Source organism: Macaca mulatta, chromosome 10, assembly GCF_049350105.2.
Source record: "Macaca mulatta isolate MMU2019108-1 chromosome 10, T2T-MMU8v2.0, whole genome shotgun sequence".
NCBI lineage: Eukaryota > Metazoa > Chordata > Mammalia > Primates > Cercopithecidae > Macaca > Macaca mulatta.
Window position 1 is genome coordinate 18,168,165 of NC_133415.1, and position 17,941 is coordinate 18,186,105.

At 44.9% G+C, this 17,941-nt stretch overlaps 1 protein-coding gene across 28 annotated transcripts in view; it reads left to right on the top strand.

Moving 5' to 3' along the window:
• Positions 1-17,941, top strand: part of LARGE1 (LARGE xylosyl- and glucuronyltransferase 1) — a 634,395-nt gene that overhangs the window by 555,399 nt on the left and 61,055 nt on the right. For 27 of the 28 annotated variants that reach the window (XM_015150011.3, XM_077948921.1, XM_077948914.1 and 24 more), the window contains 1 exon segment: positions 15,348-15,503. The exons of the other annotated variant lie outside the window; for it this stretch is intronic. In XM_015150011.3, the coding sequence (XP_015005497.1) occupies positions 15,348-15,503 (156 nt within the window). 28 annotated transcript variants of the gene reach the window in all.

The following is a 17,941-nucleotide window of genomic DNA, read 5'->3' on the forward strand; positions in this document are numbered from 1 at the left end:
CAAAACCCACTGTACAATAAGTCCTCACTTCAATGTCAACAGGTTCACGGGAACTGTGACTTTTAAGTGAAACAACACACTATGTGTCATAAGAACTTAACTCTTGTTTGTATCAACTAACAAGGTAAATTGATTTCTTTATAGGGTATATAATTTCACTTAAAGCTGCAGCCTCCAAGTATCTATCAACCTTAAGTGAAGACTGTAATGTTTTTTATTTGGAAGTTCATTTGGAAGGTTAAATCTATTTTGAAGTTTTCTAAGTATATAGAAATGAGGGCTTTGATAGGTAACATCATTTTTTGGCCTCGCAATCCCATAATGAGGGAAACAATTTCAAACATTTATTTTCTAAAAGCTGTATCCTGTTTCAGAGTTTCCGTCTGAATGCACAATATTTACTTTCTCATTTGTCACCTTTCCACTGAAGGGTCAGATTTAAAGTAGGTGTGTTTTTTCAAAAGTGTGAGATAGAATACCACCAGCAACCATCCTTTCTTCACGTGTGCCATCTCTTACATGTCCTTTGCTTTGAGTTAGCCAGCAAAGCTGTGTGTTACACACATTTTCATTGCCCCCTCTCATGTCATTAGAAAGTACTGTAAAATTGTAATGCTATTTTTAGTCTTGCCTGTATAAAATTATCTAAATCAATGGCGCATCTAGCAGTGCTTGTGCCTGCTGGTTTCAAGTACTTTGTTGCAGGCTTGCTTAGCAATGATGGAGTCAAAGGAATTCATTGCAGGGTGCTGACTCTGTGACCTTACTCCCGAATCCTTTTGTTATTCCAGTTAAAGCACTCTACCTCTAATGATTCCACATACTCTCTTTTCATAAAATATTGTTATCATTAAAGTAGGAATTTACCACTCAGTATATAACTCTGCAGGACATTTTGCCTTTAGTACTCACAAAAAAGTCATTCTTTGTGTCTTTCATTATCTAAACAGAATCTATCAAATAGCGTAAGCCCACACACAGTACTCTGTACTTTGATATAATTCCATAGCAAATCTCCCATGTAATTCAGTCTAATACTAGTTGCTTCAGTCCTTCAGCGTAGTTTTCTCTGACTCTTCCTGCAATATTTGCTGACAAAGGAACTTACTTCATTTTCTTACCATATTATCTTTGTGTATTTTTACAGCCATTTTTGCCAAGGCAAAAAAAAAAAGAAAGAAAGAAAAGCAAGTATTCTCCTTACTGGACTTCATTATCCTTTATTCTGATGAAAGAAATCTCTAAAGAGACTTCTAACCTCTTTTCACGGAGTTCAGTGAAACATTGTCAAGCTTAAGACCGACTATCGCAAGACTTTAAACATCATCCAGAAATTACAGAGAGTTCGTCTGCATATTCTGAATGCTTTTGTTTTTAAATGTCTTGCAAATCACCCATCTTTATACTAACATTAAGTAATATCTCAAGGCGTAATACACAGTTTGAAGTTCTCCCTGAATGATAGTGGTTGTAAGTTCATATTTCAAATAGTCTTGAGAATTTAAATTTTTTGCCAATTTCTTGTCAGATCCAATTAGGGAGTCATTTCTCTACTTTGTAATGGAGCTAAGGAAGAGCTTGTACTGGGAACAGAAGTGTCAGCTCAGCTGTTTTCTTACTACTCACATCAACTGGTCTTATTGCTATTCTCCGTCTGTAGCTCCTTTGTAGAACTCCCTTTTTTTTTTTTTTTTTTTTTTTTTTTTTTTTTTTGAGACGGAGTCTCGCTCTGTCGCCCAGGCTGGAGTGCAGTGGCCAGATCTCAGCTCACTGCAAGCTCTGCCTCCTGGGTTCCCGCCATTCTCCTGCCTCAGCCTCCCGAGTAGCTGGGACCACAGGCGCCGCCACCTCGCCCGGCTAATTTTTTGTGTTTTTAGTAGAGACGGGGTTTCGCCGTGTTAGCCAGGATGGTCTCGATCTCCTGACCTCGTGATCCGCCCGTCTCAGCCTCCCAAAGTGCTGGGATTACAGGCTTGAGCCACCGCGCCCGGCCAGAACTCCCTTTTTTAATTATAAGCTTTTATTTGGAAGGATGTTAGACTTAAAAGTTTAAAAGGTAGCATAAAGAGTTTGTATATATCTGTCATCCAGTTTCACTTTCCCCTCACATGAACATCTTTTTTTTTTTTTTTTTTTTTTTTGGAGGAGGGGCGGTGTGGAGTCTCACTATGTCGCCCAGGCTGGAGTGCAGTGGTACGATCTCAGCTCACTGCAACCTCCGCCTCCCAGGTTCAAGCAATTCTGTCCCTGCCTCAGTCTCCCAAGTAGCTGGGATTACAGGTGCCCACTACCACGCCTGGCTAATTTTTGTATTTTCTTTTAGTAGAGACGGGGTTTCGCTATGTTGGCCAGGCTGGTCTTGAATTCCTGACCTCAGGTGATCTGCCCGCCTCCACCTTCCAGAGTGCCAGGATTACAGGCATGAGCCATGAGCCACCGTGCCTGGCCAGCATCTTCTAACAGTGGTACCTTCATCGAAACTGACAAACCAACATCAATATATTGCTTTTCAAGTAAACTTCAAGCTTTCATTGCATTTCACTCAATTTTTCCATTTAAGCTTTATTTCCTTAGTCTCCTTGGGTGTGTCATAATTTCAGAGTCTTTCCTGGTTTTTCTGACTGACCTCAATAGTTTTGAGGAGTTCTGGTCAGGTAGTTTCTAAAATGTCCCTTAAGTAGGTTTGTCTAGTATACTTTCTCACAATTAGACTGAGGTGATAGGTTTTTGGAAAGAATATCACGGATGTGAAGTGCCCTCCTCCTCACAATGTATCAGGAGGTACACGATGCCCACACACAGCATTACTAGGGATGTTAGCCCTTCTTATGTAGTAAAGGCAATGTTGGCTAGGTTTCTCCACTATAAAGGTACTAATTTTCTCCTGGGCACGGGGGCTCACGCCTGTAATCCCAGCACTTTGGGAGGCCAAAGCGGGCAGATCATGAATGCACGAGATCCAGACCATCCTGGCCAACATGGTGAAACCCCGTCTCTACTAAAAATACAAAAATTCGCTGGGTGTGGTGGTGCGTGCGTGTAGTGCCAGGTACTCGGGAGGCTGAGGCAGGAGAATCGCTTGAACCCTGGAGGCAACGGTTACAGTGAGCCGAGATCACGCCATTGCACACCAGCCTGGGTTACTCCGTCTCAATAAATAAATAAGGAAATAAATGTTTCTAATTTTCCCTTTCATACTCTATTTTTGGGAGGTGAGTCATTACATCTACCCTGCACTGGAAATGGAGGGATTAAGATGCATCTCCTCAAAAAGGGGGTAGTAGTATCTACATATATTATTAGAATTTCTCTGAAATTGAAGATTGGTCACTTTTTCTCCATTTATATTTATTTATTTTAAAAATCGTTTATATACACTCATTTATTTTATACTTTGGGTTATAATGCAGGACTCTTCTTTAAGCCATTCATTTTGTGAGGGCTATTTTAATTAAATATTAGTAATTATAATGCTAATGAAATACACTAAAAATAAGTAATAGTACGGTTGGTTGGTAGAAGACTTTGCCAGAACACCTCAATATTTGAGAGCGCAGTGCCACCGTACCATGCCTTCTGCATTGATGCAGCTAGATATGGGTGCTCACATGACAGCCTCTCCCTCTCCCTCTCTGCCTTTGCTTTTCTCTGTTATGGCAGAGCGGCTTCCTGAGGCCTCCAGCCAGTAGTTAGAGCTTAGTCATTGATCAGATATTCATTGCACACTTGCTATGAGCTTAGTCATTCAACAGATATTAATTGCACACTTGCTATGACCTAGACACTGGTTACACAACAGTGAACAAGGCAGTCCAGGCCTTTGCTCTCCTTGAACTTACATTCTAGTGCGGAATACAGCTATCACACAAGAAAACAAACGATCAATTGTCATTTCAGGCAAAATGTGCAATGAAAACATAAAAAATGCAAAGGCTAATGGAAGAGTCACTAGTACTCATGAACCCAGATTGAAGAGAGGGGCCTTTTTCTCTCAGTGTCTCCTCAAAAGGACTCTGTTGACCCTTCATGGGACAGGTGTCCATGCATGAACCCATCTCTGTGTTCTTAGGAATGGTCAGAGTCCATGTCCGTGCTTCTGGCAGGTCAGGCATGACTGCCAACCCCAATAGAATCATGGGAAGAAGGCCTGGTCTACTTCTGCAAAGGACGGTGATGCAGGGTAGACAAAAGAGCGATAGTGGGCCCCATGGAAGGTGCCTGCTGGGAACCAGGAAGCTCAGCTGCCTCTCCCAGGGTTTCCAAGCAGTGAATCCTATGGTGCTCACCCCCAAGGGCATTACTGAAATTCAGCCAAGTTGGCAACATCCCATGAGACTCAAGCCAGCTGCTTCTCAACCCACCTTGGCCAATTTCCTCAGCTAGGGATCCCATGCCAGCCTTTAGAATTGGTATCTGCTTCCTTCTAGCCTGCCTGTCCTCCAATCACACCCCCGAGGAGGACACTGTGGGGAGGCTAAAATGTGAATACAGTCTTAGTAATTAATTCCATAGAGACAGGAAGAATACGGGCTGGTTATCACTCCTGGTCTTGTGTGGGTTGTCTGCAGGGAAGTCGCATAAAGGCAGCAGTCATTGAAGACACTTAACGCTGTTTGCGTCTTTCTTCATGTCCTGCTATGAAGGCAGCATCAGGAATTCTTTGCATGTAACAGAATCCAGTTCAAATTGGTTTTTACCCCCATTTTATAGCATAAAGGAACCCAACACATTGAACGTGATGAACATTAGAGAAAATACAGCTGAATCGTCTCCTGGATTCATGACCTTCCCAGCCCTGAATATTGTGAAGAGTCTCCGTTTTCCTATTGTCCTTTTATCCCCTCCTTAGCCTCTACCTCCTTGGGCAGGGAAAAATAAGAAATGCTACAGAGGACAGAACAAGAAATGAAAGGATATAACACAAGGCCTGGGATTCATGCATTGGCCTAAGTGTCTACATTTTCCACATGAGAAGACTAAGTCATGAATGAGTTGGATCTCTTTTCTTCCCCTTTCCTGGATAATGATGTATTTTTTGTCTAGGAAGAAATTTTTCTTTTCTTTTTTGGCTGAGACTACTAAAAACCAAAAGGCAACAGGAATCTGTGCGACAGGAGCCAAAGAGTTATGAGTGCCAGGACCCCAGACTGCACTGTGGCTAACTTTTGTGGCTGAAAGAGATGTCTTGATATAAAGGGCATCATTTTTATTTAACTTTTATGTAATAGCAGTACCTGATAATTGTCAGGAATTGGAAAGGAAAAGGAAGAGGGATGGAAAGGAAGCTTCAGCAGCTCATGGGGAAGCTGAGGTACAATCCACGGGAAGTCAACAAACATTGGCCAAGCCTCCTTTTACCTGCAAAGTTGGATAGAACACAGCTCTTGCATTCAAGGATCCAACAATCTGGGATGTTGGACAGTGTCACTTTAGCTAATGCTGAGCCTTCCTCAAAGAGAGCATCATGTGGGAATGGAGTATGTATATTCCACAGACTTGATTCATATCACAAGCACTGAGCACAGATCTGCTGCAGGCTCCATGGTGGACACCTACATTAAGTTCTCCAGAGAAACAGAACCAATAGGAAATAGAATGTGTATCTAAAGATACTAATTATGAGAATTGACTCATGGATTATGGAGGCAGAGAAGGCCCACTATCTGCTGTCTACAAGCTGGATTCCCAAGGAAGCCAGTGATATATTTCAATCTGAGTCTGAAGGCCTGAGAACCAAGGAAGCTGATGGTTAAGTCCCTGTATTCATCCATCTTCATACTTCTATGAAGAAATACCTGAGACTGGGTAATTCATAAAGAAAAAGAAGTTTAATGGACTGACAGTTGCACCAAGCTGGGGAGGCCTCACAATCATGGCAGAAGGCAAAGGAGGAGCAAAGGCATGTCTTACATGGTGGCAGGCAAGAGGGCATGTGCAGGGGAACTGCTCTTTATAAAATCATCAGGGCTTGTGAGACTTATTCACAATCATGAGAACAGCCCAGGAAAAACCCACCCCGATGATTAAATTACCTCCCACCAGGCCCCTCCCACAACACCTGGAGATTATGGGAGCTACAATTCAAGATGAGATTTGGGTGGGGACACAGCCAAACCATATCGGTCCCAGTCTGAAAGGAGGAGAAGACTGATGTCCCAGCTCAAATAGTGAGCCAAAAAAAAAAAAAAAAAAAAGGCAACTTTCTCCTTCCTCAGCTTTTTGTCCTATTCAGGGCCTCAATGGATTGGACGATGGCTTCCCATACTGGGAAGAGCCATTTGCTTTGTTGAGTCCGCTAATTCAAATGCTAATCTCATCTGCAAACACCCTCACAGACACACCTAGAAATAATTGTTTCACCAAATATCGGGGCATACCATGATCCAGTCAAGTTGATACATAAAATTACCTACTACAGTGCAATTACAGCTTTTGTTTCATTGATCCTATGCAGCAGGTATTATTATTTTCTTTTAAGAGGTTGGAAAATAGAGGTTCAAATATAGTAGGTAGTTTGGAGTAACAGAAAAGGCAATGGTAAAATTTGAACCTAAGTCTTACCAGATCAATGCCTTGCCCTTGCCCAATAGCACTCTTGATCTGTGCCTAGTACTTTTGTGTGTGTGTTTGTGTGTGTGTGTGTGTGTGTGTGTGTGTGTGTGTGTGTGTGTGTGGCAGAGTTTCGCTCTGTTGCCCAGGCTGGGGTGCAGTAGTGCAATCTTGGCTCACCACAGCCTCCGCCTCCCATCTGCCCAGTACTTTAAACCCAACTTAAAGTGCCTGTGTTTCAGAATAGTCCCCTTTTCGGGTCTCTCCTTGAAGTCTAGCCAGGAGGACCTGCCCTTGGCCTGGTTCATCTCTGGGCTGTGTTGTCTGTACCTTCCCTATCCTTGCCCCTCAGGTTGTGTGACAATCTGCAGTCCCTTATTTAAAATCTTGTTTCTTACTCCTCCTTCCCCCATACAGGTTCTGTTTTCATCCAGCCTTCTTCATTGGTAAGGTGACTCTTTCATGAAGTGTAAACCAGATGTCTTTTATAACTGAATGAACACATGCAATATACCTTTATCTCCATCATTGCATCAGTCCTGATACTGACCACAACTTTGCAAAGTAGTTGTGGTTATGCTCCTTCTACAGATGAGGGGCTGTCTCTGTGATATTAGGCAACTAGGTGCGAGTTACATAGCAACTAAGTGCAGATCAGAGCTGGAGCTGGGTCTGGCTTGTAGGTTTGTCTGCTCCTCCTTTTCTCTCATGTGTCGTAATCCCAAAGATGACAAGGAGAAGGACTTGTGAAAATAGTGCCCTTCTCTTTGAAAATCCAAACAAGGGGATAACAGCGGGAGCTTAAACTCCTTCAAGAAAAAATGACAAGCTGTTTGTCCCTTAGACAAAGAAAAGGAGAATATGTTTCTCCATTCCAAAGCCCACATTAGTAGAGCTTTTATAATTGATTTACCATAGACAGACAGAATGTGAGGATTATTGAGAATGTCATCATCATGATTTCCATTCTTGAACCAAAGGGCAGCTACTGAATACTAACTACGTGCCAGGCACTGTGGCACTCCAAAAGAATAATAAGTCAAGTTCCCTGCCAGCCTGAAAATTCACATCCCAGTGCTGCCAGGTGCAGGCATGTAAATAAATAATTACAAGAAGCATACAAAGATTTCTCTAATAGAGCTAACTGCAAGAGCCTGTAGAGCACTGAAGAAGGACCTAGCAACTGCCTAGGGTGTTGTATTAGGAATACTTACAATGTGAATCAGAAAACCCAATTTGCAGTGGCTTAAAATAAAGTAGGGGGTTTGTCTTACCAAAGAACTCCAGAGTAGGCAAACACAGACATTGGCTCATAGGAGAGCAATGTGTTGACCTGTCATGGTCACAGGATGGCTGTCATGGTTCTAGTCATCACATCTGTTTACGATAGAAAGGTGAGTGAAGTGAGAAGAGGACACTAGCCATATGTGAACGTTTTTATTAGGAAATCGGTGCTTCCCTATGTAACTTTTTAGGCGTTCCTAGGTCACGTGGCCACCCTTGGCTGCAAGGTAGTCTGGGAAATCAGAGACTTGGATCATGATTGGCTTAAATCTTGGGTCATGATCCATTCACAGGGGCGGGGAACATTACCCCTACAAACAAAATTAGTGTTCTGTTAGGAAGAATGGAGTGGAGGGGGAGACATGAAAGGAGGCAGCCTTCTACCGTGAATGTTCAGGGAAAGCTTTGCAGAAGATGTGCATTTGAGCTCAGCCATGAAGGATGAGCTGGCATTGGTATGAAAAGAAGGTAGGAGGCCAGGCGCGGTGGCTCACGCCTGTAATCCCGGCACTTTGGGAGGCCAAGGTGGGCGGATCACCTGAGGTCAGGAGTTTGAGACCAGACTGGCCAACATGGCGAAACCCCGTCTCTACTAAAAATACAAAAATTAGCCAGGTGTGGTGGTGCATGCCTGTAGTCCCAGCTACTTGGGAAGCTGAGGCGGGAGAATCGCTTAAACCTGAGAGGTAGAGGTTGCAGTGAGCTGAGATTGCATCATTGCACTCCAGCCTGGGCAACAAGAGCGAGACTCTGTCTCAGAAAGAAGAAAAGAAAAGAAGGTAGGGCATTGTAGAGAGAAAGTAAGGCCATTCTAGCAAGGGGGAGAGCATATGGAAAGACCCAGCATCATGAGAAACACGTTTAAGAAATACCAGGAATGCTTTTAGCCTAGATATAGAGCTGGAATCCTAAGTGGAAGGCAGTTTGCATCAGGCTTACCTGTCAGGCTAGGTGTTATTCTGTGGATCGTAGAAGGTCGATGGGAGTGTTGAGATGGAGACCCATTTTCCAATGCCTCTTATCCCAGTAACTTGGAAGAGATAAGATCTATGTTCTTACTCACCTGGGCATTTGCACACAGGCTCTGATTTCTTCGCTCTTTTGTGCCATTAATGACTTTTATGAACCCTCTGGGGTCTGAGTGCATCAGAAGTGTTGGCTGAACTCTTTCCATAGCCTTGTCCTTGTACTGAGGTCTTGTTTCTGCCTTTGAACTGCTTTTTCCTGTGCCTTTGATGGGTGATAGAGTTTCTCATGTCTCCTTTAATCACATTGACTTCTGCTGCCTTCCCAGATGATGTTTAAGTTTCCTGGACAGTAATCAATTTCTGTCAATTTTCTCTGGCTCAGTAGAGGCTGACTCCAAGTCTGCACATATACTCAGCCTTTATAGGCATTTCAGATCCAATCAGATCACACCCATGGGGCCTCTGATGCTTGGCAGCTCCTGTAGCCCACCTGATATGCAACCTCCATGCCCCGCTCTCTCTACTTCCTGCCAGACTGGAGGCTCCACCTGTGTATCTGGGAAATCCTGAATCACCCTGCAGCCTTAGTATCCTAGGGGTGGGTATTAGACGGGGAGAGTAGGTTTCATTTCTGATCCTGTCATCTTTTGTCAGTCTCATGTTCATTTCTGTAAACAGAGTTATTTAATGTGATGACAGATATGGGGGAAATAAGGGACGCAGATTTCTAATTTTTCTATCTGCTTGGGTTCCAATCCTGACTCTCCTACTTTCTAGCTATGTAACTTCAGGCAATGTGCTAAACTTTTCTCACTTGACAGGTAACATAGTGAGAGCTTCACTTGTCTCATGGAGTTGTGTAAAGAGTAAACGAGCTATTAGAAGTAAAGTTTTCAGAGCAGTGCCTGGCGTACAGTAAGTGTTGGATATATATTAGCTGCTAATAATTATTATTATTACTACAGTGATAACATGCCTCAGAAAGTGGAACAAGGTATCGTAGATTTTTATCACAATCCTTGTAGATCCACATGCACTTATCAGCTCCTCACAAAAATCTATTTTGGGTGCATTCTCCAGTGTCACTCTGTCCCAGATGTGAAAGCCCGTCAATAAATGTCTACACCACCAGCTTTTGCTGCCCCCAAACCAGCAGTGATGGCTGATTCTTTCCCTCAGGGGACCAGGACAAGACATTTCTTAGTAGTCACCAGCTTGCTGCCCCCAAGCCAGCAATGATGGGTGATTCTTTCCCTCAAGGGACCAGGACATGACATTTCTTAGTAGTCAAACAAGCAGTGATAAAAAATATATATATATATCAGCAACACAGATCCTAAGTCAGATTTCCAGAGTGAGAAATGTGGTTTAGTGGACAGAGCAGTGGCCCGGTAGACAGAAGCTGGACTCTACCTCTACCTCTGCTGTGTGACTCTGGGTAAGTCACTTTCCCACACTGGGCCTTGGTTTCTTTCCGCTTAATGTGACCCTACCCAGGAAGAATCACCAACTGCCTCTTTAAACGCACGTTATCATACTTGTAGTTTAAAAATGGACAGTTTTATGATACCTTCCTCTCTAAGTTGTAAGTTTCAGGAAGAGAGTTAGGGTCTCTTGTGTGTATCTCTGCATTCACAGCCCCTAGATCAGTGTCTGGCACAAAATCAGTGCTCATCTTACTCTCTGTTGAATGAATACATGAGATATAAAAGAAAGAAAATCATTTCTGAGTGTGATGGTTGATACTGAGTGTCAACTTGATGGGATTGAAGGATACAGAGTATTGATCCCAGGTGTGTCTGTGAGGGTGCTGCCAAAGAGATTAACATTTGAGTCACTGGGCTGGGGAAGGCAGACCCAGCCTTAATCTGGTGGGCACCATCTAATCAACTGCCAGCAAATATAAAGCAGGCAGACAAATGTGAAAAGGAGAGACTGGCCTAGCCTCCCAGCCTAGATCTTTCTCCCATGCTGGGTGCTTCCTGCCCTCAAACATCAGACTCCAAGTTCTTCAGTTCTGGGACTTGGACTGGCTCTCCTTGCTCCTCAGCTTACAGACAGCCTATTGTGGGACCTTGTGATCGTGTAAGTTAAGACTTAATAAGCTCCTTTATATATCTATCGTATTAGTTCTGTCCCTCTAGAGAACCCTGACTAATATCCTGAGCAAGACAGATCTGATTTTGTATTAAGCTTGAGCACGTACGCACTTAGTGACCCTGGGCTAGTCTGAGGTTCAGACTCATCGTCTGTAAAAATGGAGATAATAATAGAAACCACCGTATCAGGTTGTTTTGATTGAATGTGATCTCGTGATCACATTCATAAATTTTGAGGAGGAGTGGGAGACAGTCCGTTACATCTAATAAGCTATTCGACCCCCACAGGAGAAAGTAAGGGCAGTAGGGGGCTATTGAGGGAAAGGTGAGAGCTATTTTGTTTCCTCCCATGATCATATTCAATGTAGAGAAGTAAATAATAGGTATTGTATATTTAATATTCATATATATGTATATGGATACACACATACATTAAAAACCCTGGCCTGGCCAGATGCAGTGGCTCAAAGTGCTGTAATCCCAGCAGTTTGGGAGGCTGAGGCAGGAAGATCACTTTGGTTTAGGAGTTTGAGACCAGCCTGGGCAACATAGTGAGACCTCATCTCTACAAAAAATAAACAAAACTAGCTGGGCGTGGTGGTGTGTGCCTGTAGTCCCAGCCACTCAGGAGCCTGAAGAGGAAGGATCACTTGAGTCTGGGAGATTGAGGCTGCCATGAGCCCAGATTGCACCACTGTACTCCAGCCTGGGTGATAGAGGAAGACCCTGTCTCCAAAACAACAAACAAACAAAAAACACCAGCTTAATGTCTAGCATATAATGGGTATTAGATACATGATAGGTATTTAGGTTGGTGCAAAAGTAATTGCAGTTTTTGCTATTTTTCATGGCAAAAACCACAAGTACTTTTTGCACCAAACTAAGTATTATTTATTTAGATCCTAGCACAAGGTAATGGAGTATTCTATGTCCTGATGATTAAAAAACTCAGGAGCAAAATGTAAATCTGAATATACCTTAATAGACTTTTGAATGGGCTTGGCGGTCAGAGGAAGCTGGATTGCAAAGCAATCAGCTTTAGAACCCCCTGTGCTTGCCCATGACCTCACCATCCACTACCCAATGTTCCTTCTTATATAACACCAGCACTTGCCTGTAGTAAATACACAAACCCAGATCTAGTTTGTGAATACACAAACTAGACAGTTGCAGAGCAGGATGAGGCTTGATAAGCTAACAGATGGCTTGGGGTGTGTTGTGGGGCACCAGGAGACCTGGGTCCTAGTTCCAACCCTGACTTGGCACAGACTCACCATGTGATGTGGAGCGGACTCATTTCTCTGTAAATTTCACTCTCCTCGTCTGTAAAATGCTCAGCCCTTTAGGACTAGATATGATAGTAGTTAAGAGCCTCAGGTTTAGGCTTTAGAGCTGGCTTCCAGTCTCAGCTCTGCAACTTACCAGCTGTGAGATACAGGCAAGTCACATACCATCTCCATAAAGTGGACAGTGGGATTCAAATGGGCTTGTTTGGAGGATTTAATGAGACCATGTCTCTTAAGTACCTGGCAGATTTGTGCACGATACATTAAGCTTTGTTTCTTTGTGGGCCCATAGGCCAGCCCTTCTTTTCACTTAGTTTAAGTTTCTCCCTGTTGAGGAAGCTTACATTTCCTCAGTCAGATCCACATCCATCAACTTTCCTGCTGGCTCAGCACTTGGCAAGCACCGGAATCATTCTCAGAGAAGACACGATACCCACTGGGTATGAGTGACACCAGCCCATGTGCAATTATTTTAATGCATGGCCCAGGATCTTCTTATGCCCAGATCGAATGTGTTCTCAGGGGAGAGTCTTCCCTCTCCTACCCTTCAAAAGGCACAAGAAGAAAACCACATATTGCACACTCATCCGTCCCTGAAATGTAAACCTCATCAAATAGTTTCATCCCTGCCAGCCCTCTGTACCCTCCTGAATGCTGAGTGCTTGCTTCCTGACTGATGCTGGCAGGAAGGAGAAAGGAGGGCAGAGCTCCTCCTTCCCTGCCCCATCTTTGAGAGGGAAGGAAACCCACACTTATGGAGCCACTCTGACATGCAAGCATGGAGCTAGGCATTTATTTAACCCTCTTACCTACTTTGTCAGGCTTGCTGATCCCTTCCTTGCACTCGAGGAAACAGGTTCCAAGAAGAGAAACCAGTTGTTCAAAGACACACACAGCTAAATAAAGAGCATAGCTGGGATTCAGACCTCGGCTGGTCTGAGGTCCATAGTTCTAACTCTGGCTACTATATCATTCATTGTTAGTTATGGGAGGTCATGGGGATGTGGTTTGGACCAAATAGGTTTCCCATCCTTCATTATGCCATGAGAGAGAAAATTGGTCTTCTAGAGCAGTATTTATCCAGCCAGCTTCCATGGGTATTGCTAATGCACATTCCCAAAACAGGGCAGAGGGAGCTGGGTCTTCCAGTCCTCCCTTCAGATGGCAGGCTCTGGACCCTGCTGCAGACTCTCATAGATGGAACCCAAGCAAAGGAGGGAAGCAGGAAGTGACTGAGCTGTGGACACCCAGTTCCTTCCTTCAGTGTCTTAGTCCAGTCTGGCTGCTTGATGTTTATTTCTCAGTTCTGGAGGCTGGGAAGTCCAAGGTTAGGACGCTGGCAGATCAGATTCGGTGTCTGGTGAGGGCATGCTTTCCGGTTCATAGTTGGCACCTTTCCCATCTGTCTTCACATGGTGGAAGCAAGCAAGGGAGCACTTTGGGGTCTCTTTTCTAAGGGCACTAATTCACTCATGAGGGTTCTTCCCTCGTGAGCTAATGACTTCTCGAAGATCCCACCTCCTAATGTCATCACCTTGGCGATTAGACTTTCAGCATGTGAATTTTGTGGGGGAGTGGAAGACAGTCCCTTACATTTGATATACTGTTCAACTCCCGCAGGAGGAGAGAGTAAGGACAGTAGGGGGCCATTGAGGGAAAGGCTATTTTGTGTCCTCTATAATCAGACAAAGCATGAAACAGAACGTTTTAAAAGCTTCACTTCTGTCCTCCACAGTGTAGAGGAAAGAACGTGGGCTTGGAAATCAGACATGCTTACGTTTGAAGCCTAGCTCCCATGTTTACCAGCCAGGTGGCCATAGGCAAGTCACTTCTTCACTGTTTCTTCCTCTTTACGATTGCATGCCTTGCTAGGGTCATTGTGAGGACCAAAAGAAGCCAGTGAATGTAAAACTGCTGGTGAAGTGTTCAACCCATGGGTAAGCCCCCCAGGAGAAGGCTCCCAGCCAAGGGCATGAAAAGTGGCCACTCAGTACAGGCTTCCCTTTCCCGTGACAGGTGTCCCATGGAGGGTTCTCTGTGGACTGTGCTCAGGTATTCACGCCATCGCACTGGGCTCAGCCTTGCCTTGGTGTCTGCCAAGAAGCATTGAGAATATGATCGTATGTGACCAGGGCCACCTCACAGTGCAGCCCCCTTGAGGTCTTTCCCTGGCTTAGCTGTTTTTGATGGTGTGCGATTTCCCTCATCTGGACTCGACCTGTCCCCTTGGATGCTCTGCCTCCACCCATCATTCAGGGTTCAGCTCGTGTGGCTCAGCTGTGAGAGACCATCTCATTGGCCTAGTCATCAGTCTCCTCGGTCCCTGTGTGCCGATCTCAGACACAGTGCAAGCCCAGTGAGTAGTTAAGCAGGTGGACTCTGGAATCAGGCTACAGAGGTTCCAAACCTACTTTTCTGTGACCACAGGCAAATTACAGAGTCTTTCGGCCTCTTCCCCATCCGTAAAATGGAGTTAATAATCGTGCTGCCCCATAGGCCTGTTATAAGTATTAAATAAACTAATACAAATTATGTCTTACTAATCATGGTTATTCTATAGTAATAATGAATCCTTTTTAATACTAGCAATGAATGCCACCAGATATTAATAATAAATTAAGGTGCTTTCTTAGAAGAAATTTTAGTACTATTTAAATATTCTAGGCCAGGCATAGTGGCTCACACCTGTAATCTCAGAACTTTGGGAGGCCAAGGTGGGAGGATCACTTGAGCCCAGGAGTTTGAGACCAGCCTGGGCAACATGGCCCAGTCATGCCCCCTCTGGGCAGCACCTACAGGCAGCAGGTGGCTAAGCAGAAATAGGGTGTGCAGAGTCACATCCTAAGCATCACATCTTAGGGCTGAGAGATGACAATGTAATAACTGGCACAGATTATTTCCATTTCACAGATGAGGAAACTGAGGCACAGAGATTCAGTCACTTGTGCGAGATTAAAGGACTACCTAGAGCAGAGTCAGGGTTTGATCCCAGGCGACCTGGCCTCAGAGCCCTTACCCTTAACCACTCTGCCAAACTGTTGAATGAGTGAACGAGCAGACCCTCAAATAATGCTTAGCCTAGTGCTGAGCTGTGGCTTCCTACAGGTGTGAGGGCCCCCCCACCCATGCCGCACATGACCACCTCCTTATCTCCCTGCCAGGTCATTCACTGGAACTCCCCCAAGAAGCTCCGGGTGAAGAACAAGCACGTGGAGTTTTTTCGCAACCTCTACCTGACTTTCCTGGAGTATGACGGCAATCTTCTGAGGCGGGAGCTGTTTGGCTGCCCCAGTGAGGCTGATGTCAACAGTGAAAACGTAAGTGGCTCGTAAGGCGAGACAGGGAAGGGGCGGTTTCTCCGCTCATCCATCATCAAGGACCTCCCCCATGCCAGGCTCTACGTCAGGCTCACAGCAGGACCTAGATGAACACAATGCCATCGGTGCCCAGGGTACACCGTCTAGTGGGGGAGACAGGTACATCAGCGGGTCCCTCGCATGCAGACGAGGTGAAGTCAGAAGTGAGTTTCCAAGCAGAAGAAACGGATTAAGCAAAACCACCAATGAAAGGAAAGATCAAGTGTCTCTCATAGCCAGGAAATGCCGGCGTTTTTGCGGACATGATATCCACATGGGAGACCCAGGATTCAGTGGAGTCAGTGCATGGGGAAACACAAAAAGAGCTTTTCACGAGTAACTGGCTCTTTTAGGGGTCAGCATGAGTGAAGACAGTGTTAGGCAGGCACTCAGTCACCGCCATGGCTATAGTCTACTATAGCTATTCCCGTTTCTCTGTTTCTTCACCACTTACAATTTGTTCATATTGTATCTCATTTGATGTTCATAGAAACCCACTTTTTTGTTTGTTTTTTGTTTTTTTAGACAGAGTTTCACTCTGTCACCCAGGCTAAAGTGCAGTGGCGTGATCTCGACTCACTGCAACCTCTGCCTCCCAGTTTCAAGCGATTCTCCCACCTCAGCCTCCCAAGTAGTTGGGATTACAGGCATGCACCACCACACCCGGCTAATTTTTTATATTTTTTAGCAGAGACAGGGTGTCACCATGTTAGCCAGGATGGTCTCGATCTCCTGACCTCGTGATCCGCCTGCCTCGGCCTCCCAATGTGCTGGAATTACAGGTGTGAGCCACCGCGCCCGGCCAAAACCCACTTTTTAGAGTTGAGTAAATTGAGGCACAGAGAGATTAGGCAGGTCGCCCATGGTCCCACAGGAAACAAGGAGCAACGTTGAGACTTTTTGTGAGTTCTTAGGATATAGAGAAGAGGCACTTTAACAGAAAAAGCAGGGCATGGGGAGTCAGGCTGACCTGACTTTAATTCCTTCCGGTTACTACCTGTGTGATCTCAAATAAGTGACTCAACCTCTGTGCTTCGTTTTCTTCAGCTGTCAAATGGGGAATAAAAACTTTTCTGGGGCCAGGCGCGGTGGCTCATGCCTGTAATCTCAGCACTTTGGGAGGGCAAGGCGGGCGGATCACCTGAGGTCAGGAGTTCGAGACCAGCCTGGCTAACATGGTGAAATCCCGTCTCTACTAAAAATACAAAAATTAGCCAAGCATGGTGGCAGGCATCTATAATCCCAGTTACTCGGGAGGCTGAGGCAAGAGAATTGCTTAAACCCGGGAGGCGGAGGTTGAGGTGAGCCGAGATCATGCCACTTCACTCCAGCCTGGGCGACAGAGTGAGACTCTGTCTCAAAAACAACATACATACATACATACATACATAAATCAATCAATAAGTAAATCTTACGTGGGATGTTTTGAGAGTAGCTGAGAAGATGCATGCAAAGCACCTAGCTCAGTGTTGGCCCTGTGTTAGATGCTTAGTAAATATTTGCACTCTGCTCTTCCCTTGACCCTTAGTATTAGACACAGAAGAATCTGGTTCATTCATTTAGGCAGCAAATGTTTACTGAGGACCTTGTACTTATTCTGTGCACTGAGTAGTCATAGGTGAAAAAAGACTTTGGTTCCTGATCTCATGATATTTGTATTCTGGTGGAGGAGACACAGTTAATAACTAAAGTCTCAGAAAACAGTGATCAGCCAGTGGCAACCGCCACATAGCAATGTATTAGTGAGCAGCTGAGCAGCTCCGCTGGTTTGAGGATTTCTATGAGGAGGTGATGTTGAGTCTAAAACCTAAATGACGTGAAAGAGCCTCCCATAGAAGAGCAAGGGGAGCACATTCCAGGTAGAGGAAGTAGCTGGTGCAAAGGCCCTGAGGCAGGACAGGTCCGGGGTGTGGAACAGAAGGATGGCCAGTGTGCCCAGGAGCTGGTGGGGAGGGAAGGCTCAGGTAGGCAGGAGCCAGATTGCTATGAGGTTGTATGTTGGGTTTAAGAGTCGGAATTTTGATTTGTTGTTGTTGTTGTTGTTGTTGCTGCTGTTTTTATAGTTATTTTGGATGTAGTGAGAATTCTTTTAGGCTCCCAATGGCAGGGAAGGGCACCTATGGAAGGACCAGAGGCATGTGCTCGCCTGGTCTTTTATCAGGATGATGCTGGTCACAGTGCACCCCTACTCTCTGTGATTGGGTCCCCAAGTCACAGTGGATCGCCACTGGCCCCGGCCCTTCTCCCCATCACCCTAGAGGCCTTCTCAGCATCTGCCCTCCTTCACATCTGGTGATAAAAGAAAGAAAACCATCAGGCACTCCAACTCTCTCAGATTCTGGGAAGCACTTAGAGGCTCAACAAACACTGTTCTTTCGGTTTTTCCTTCCGTTCTCTTT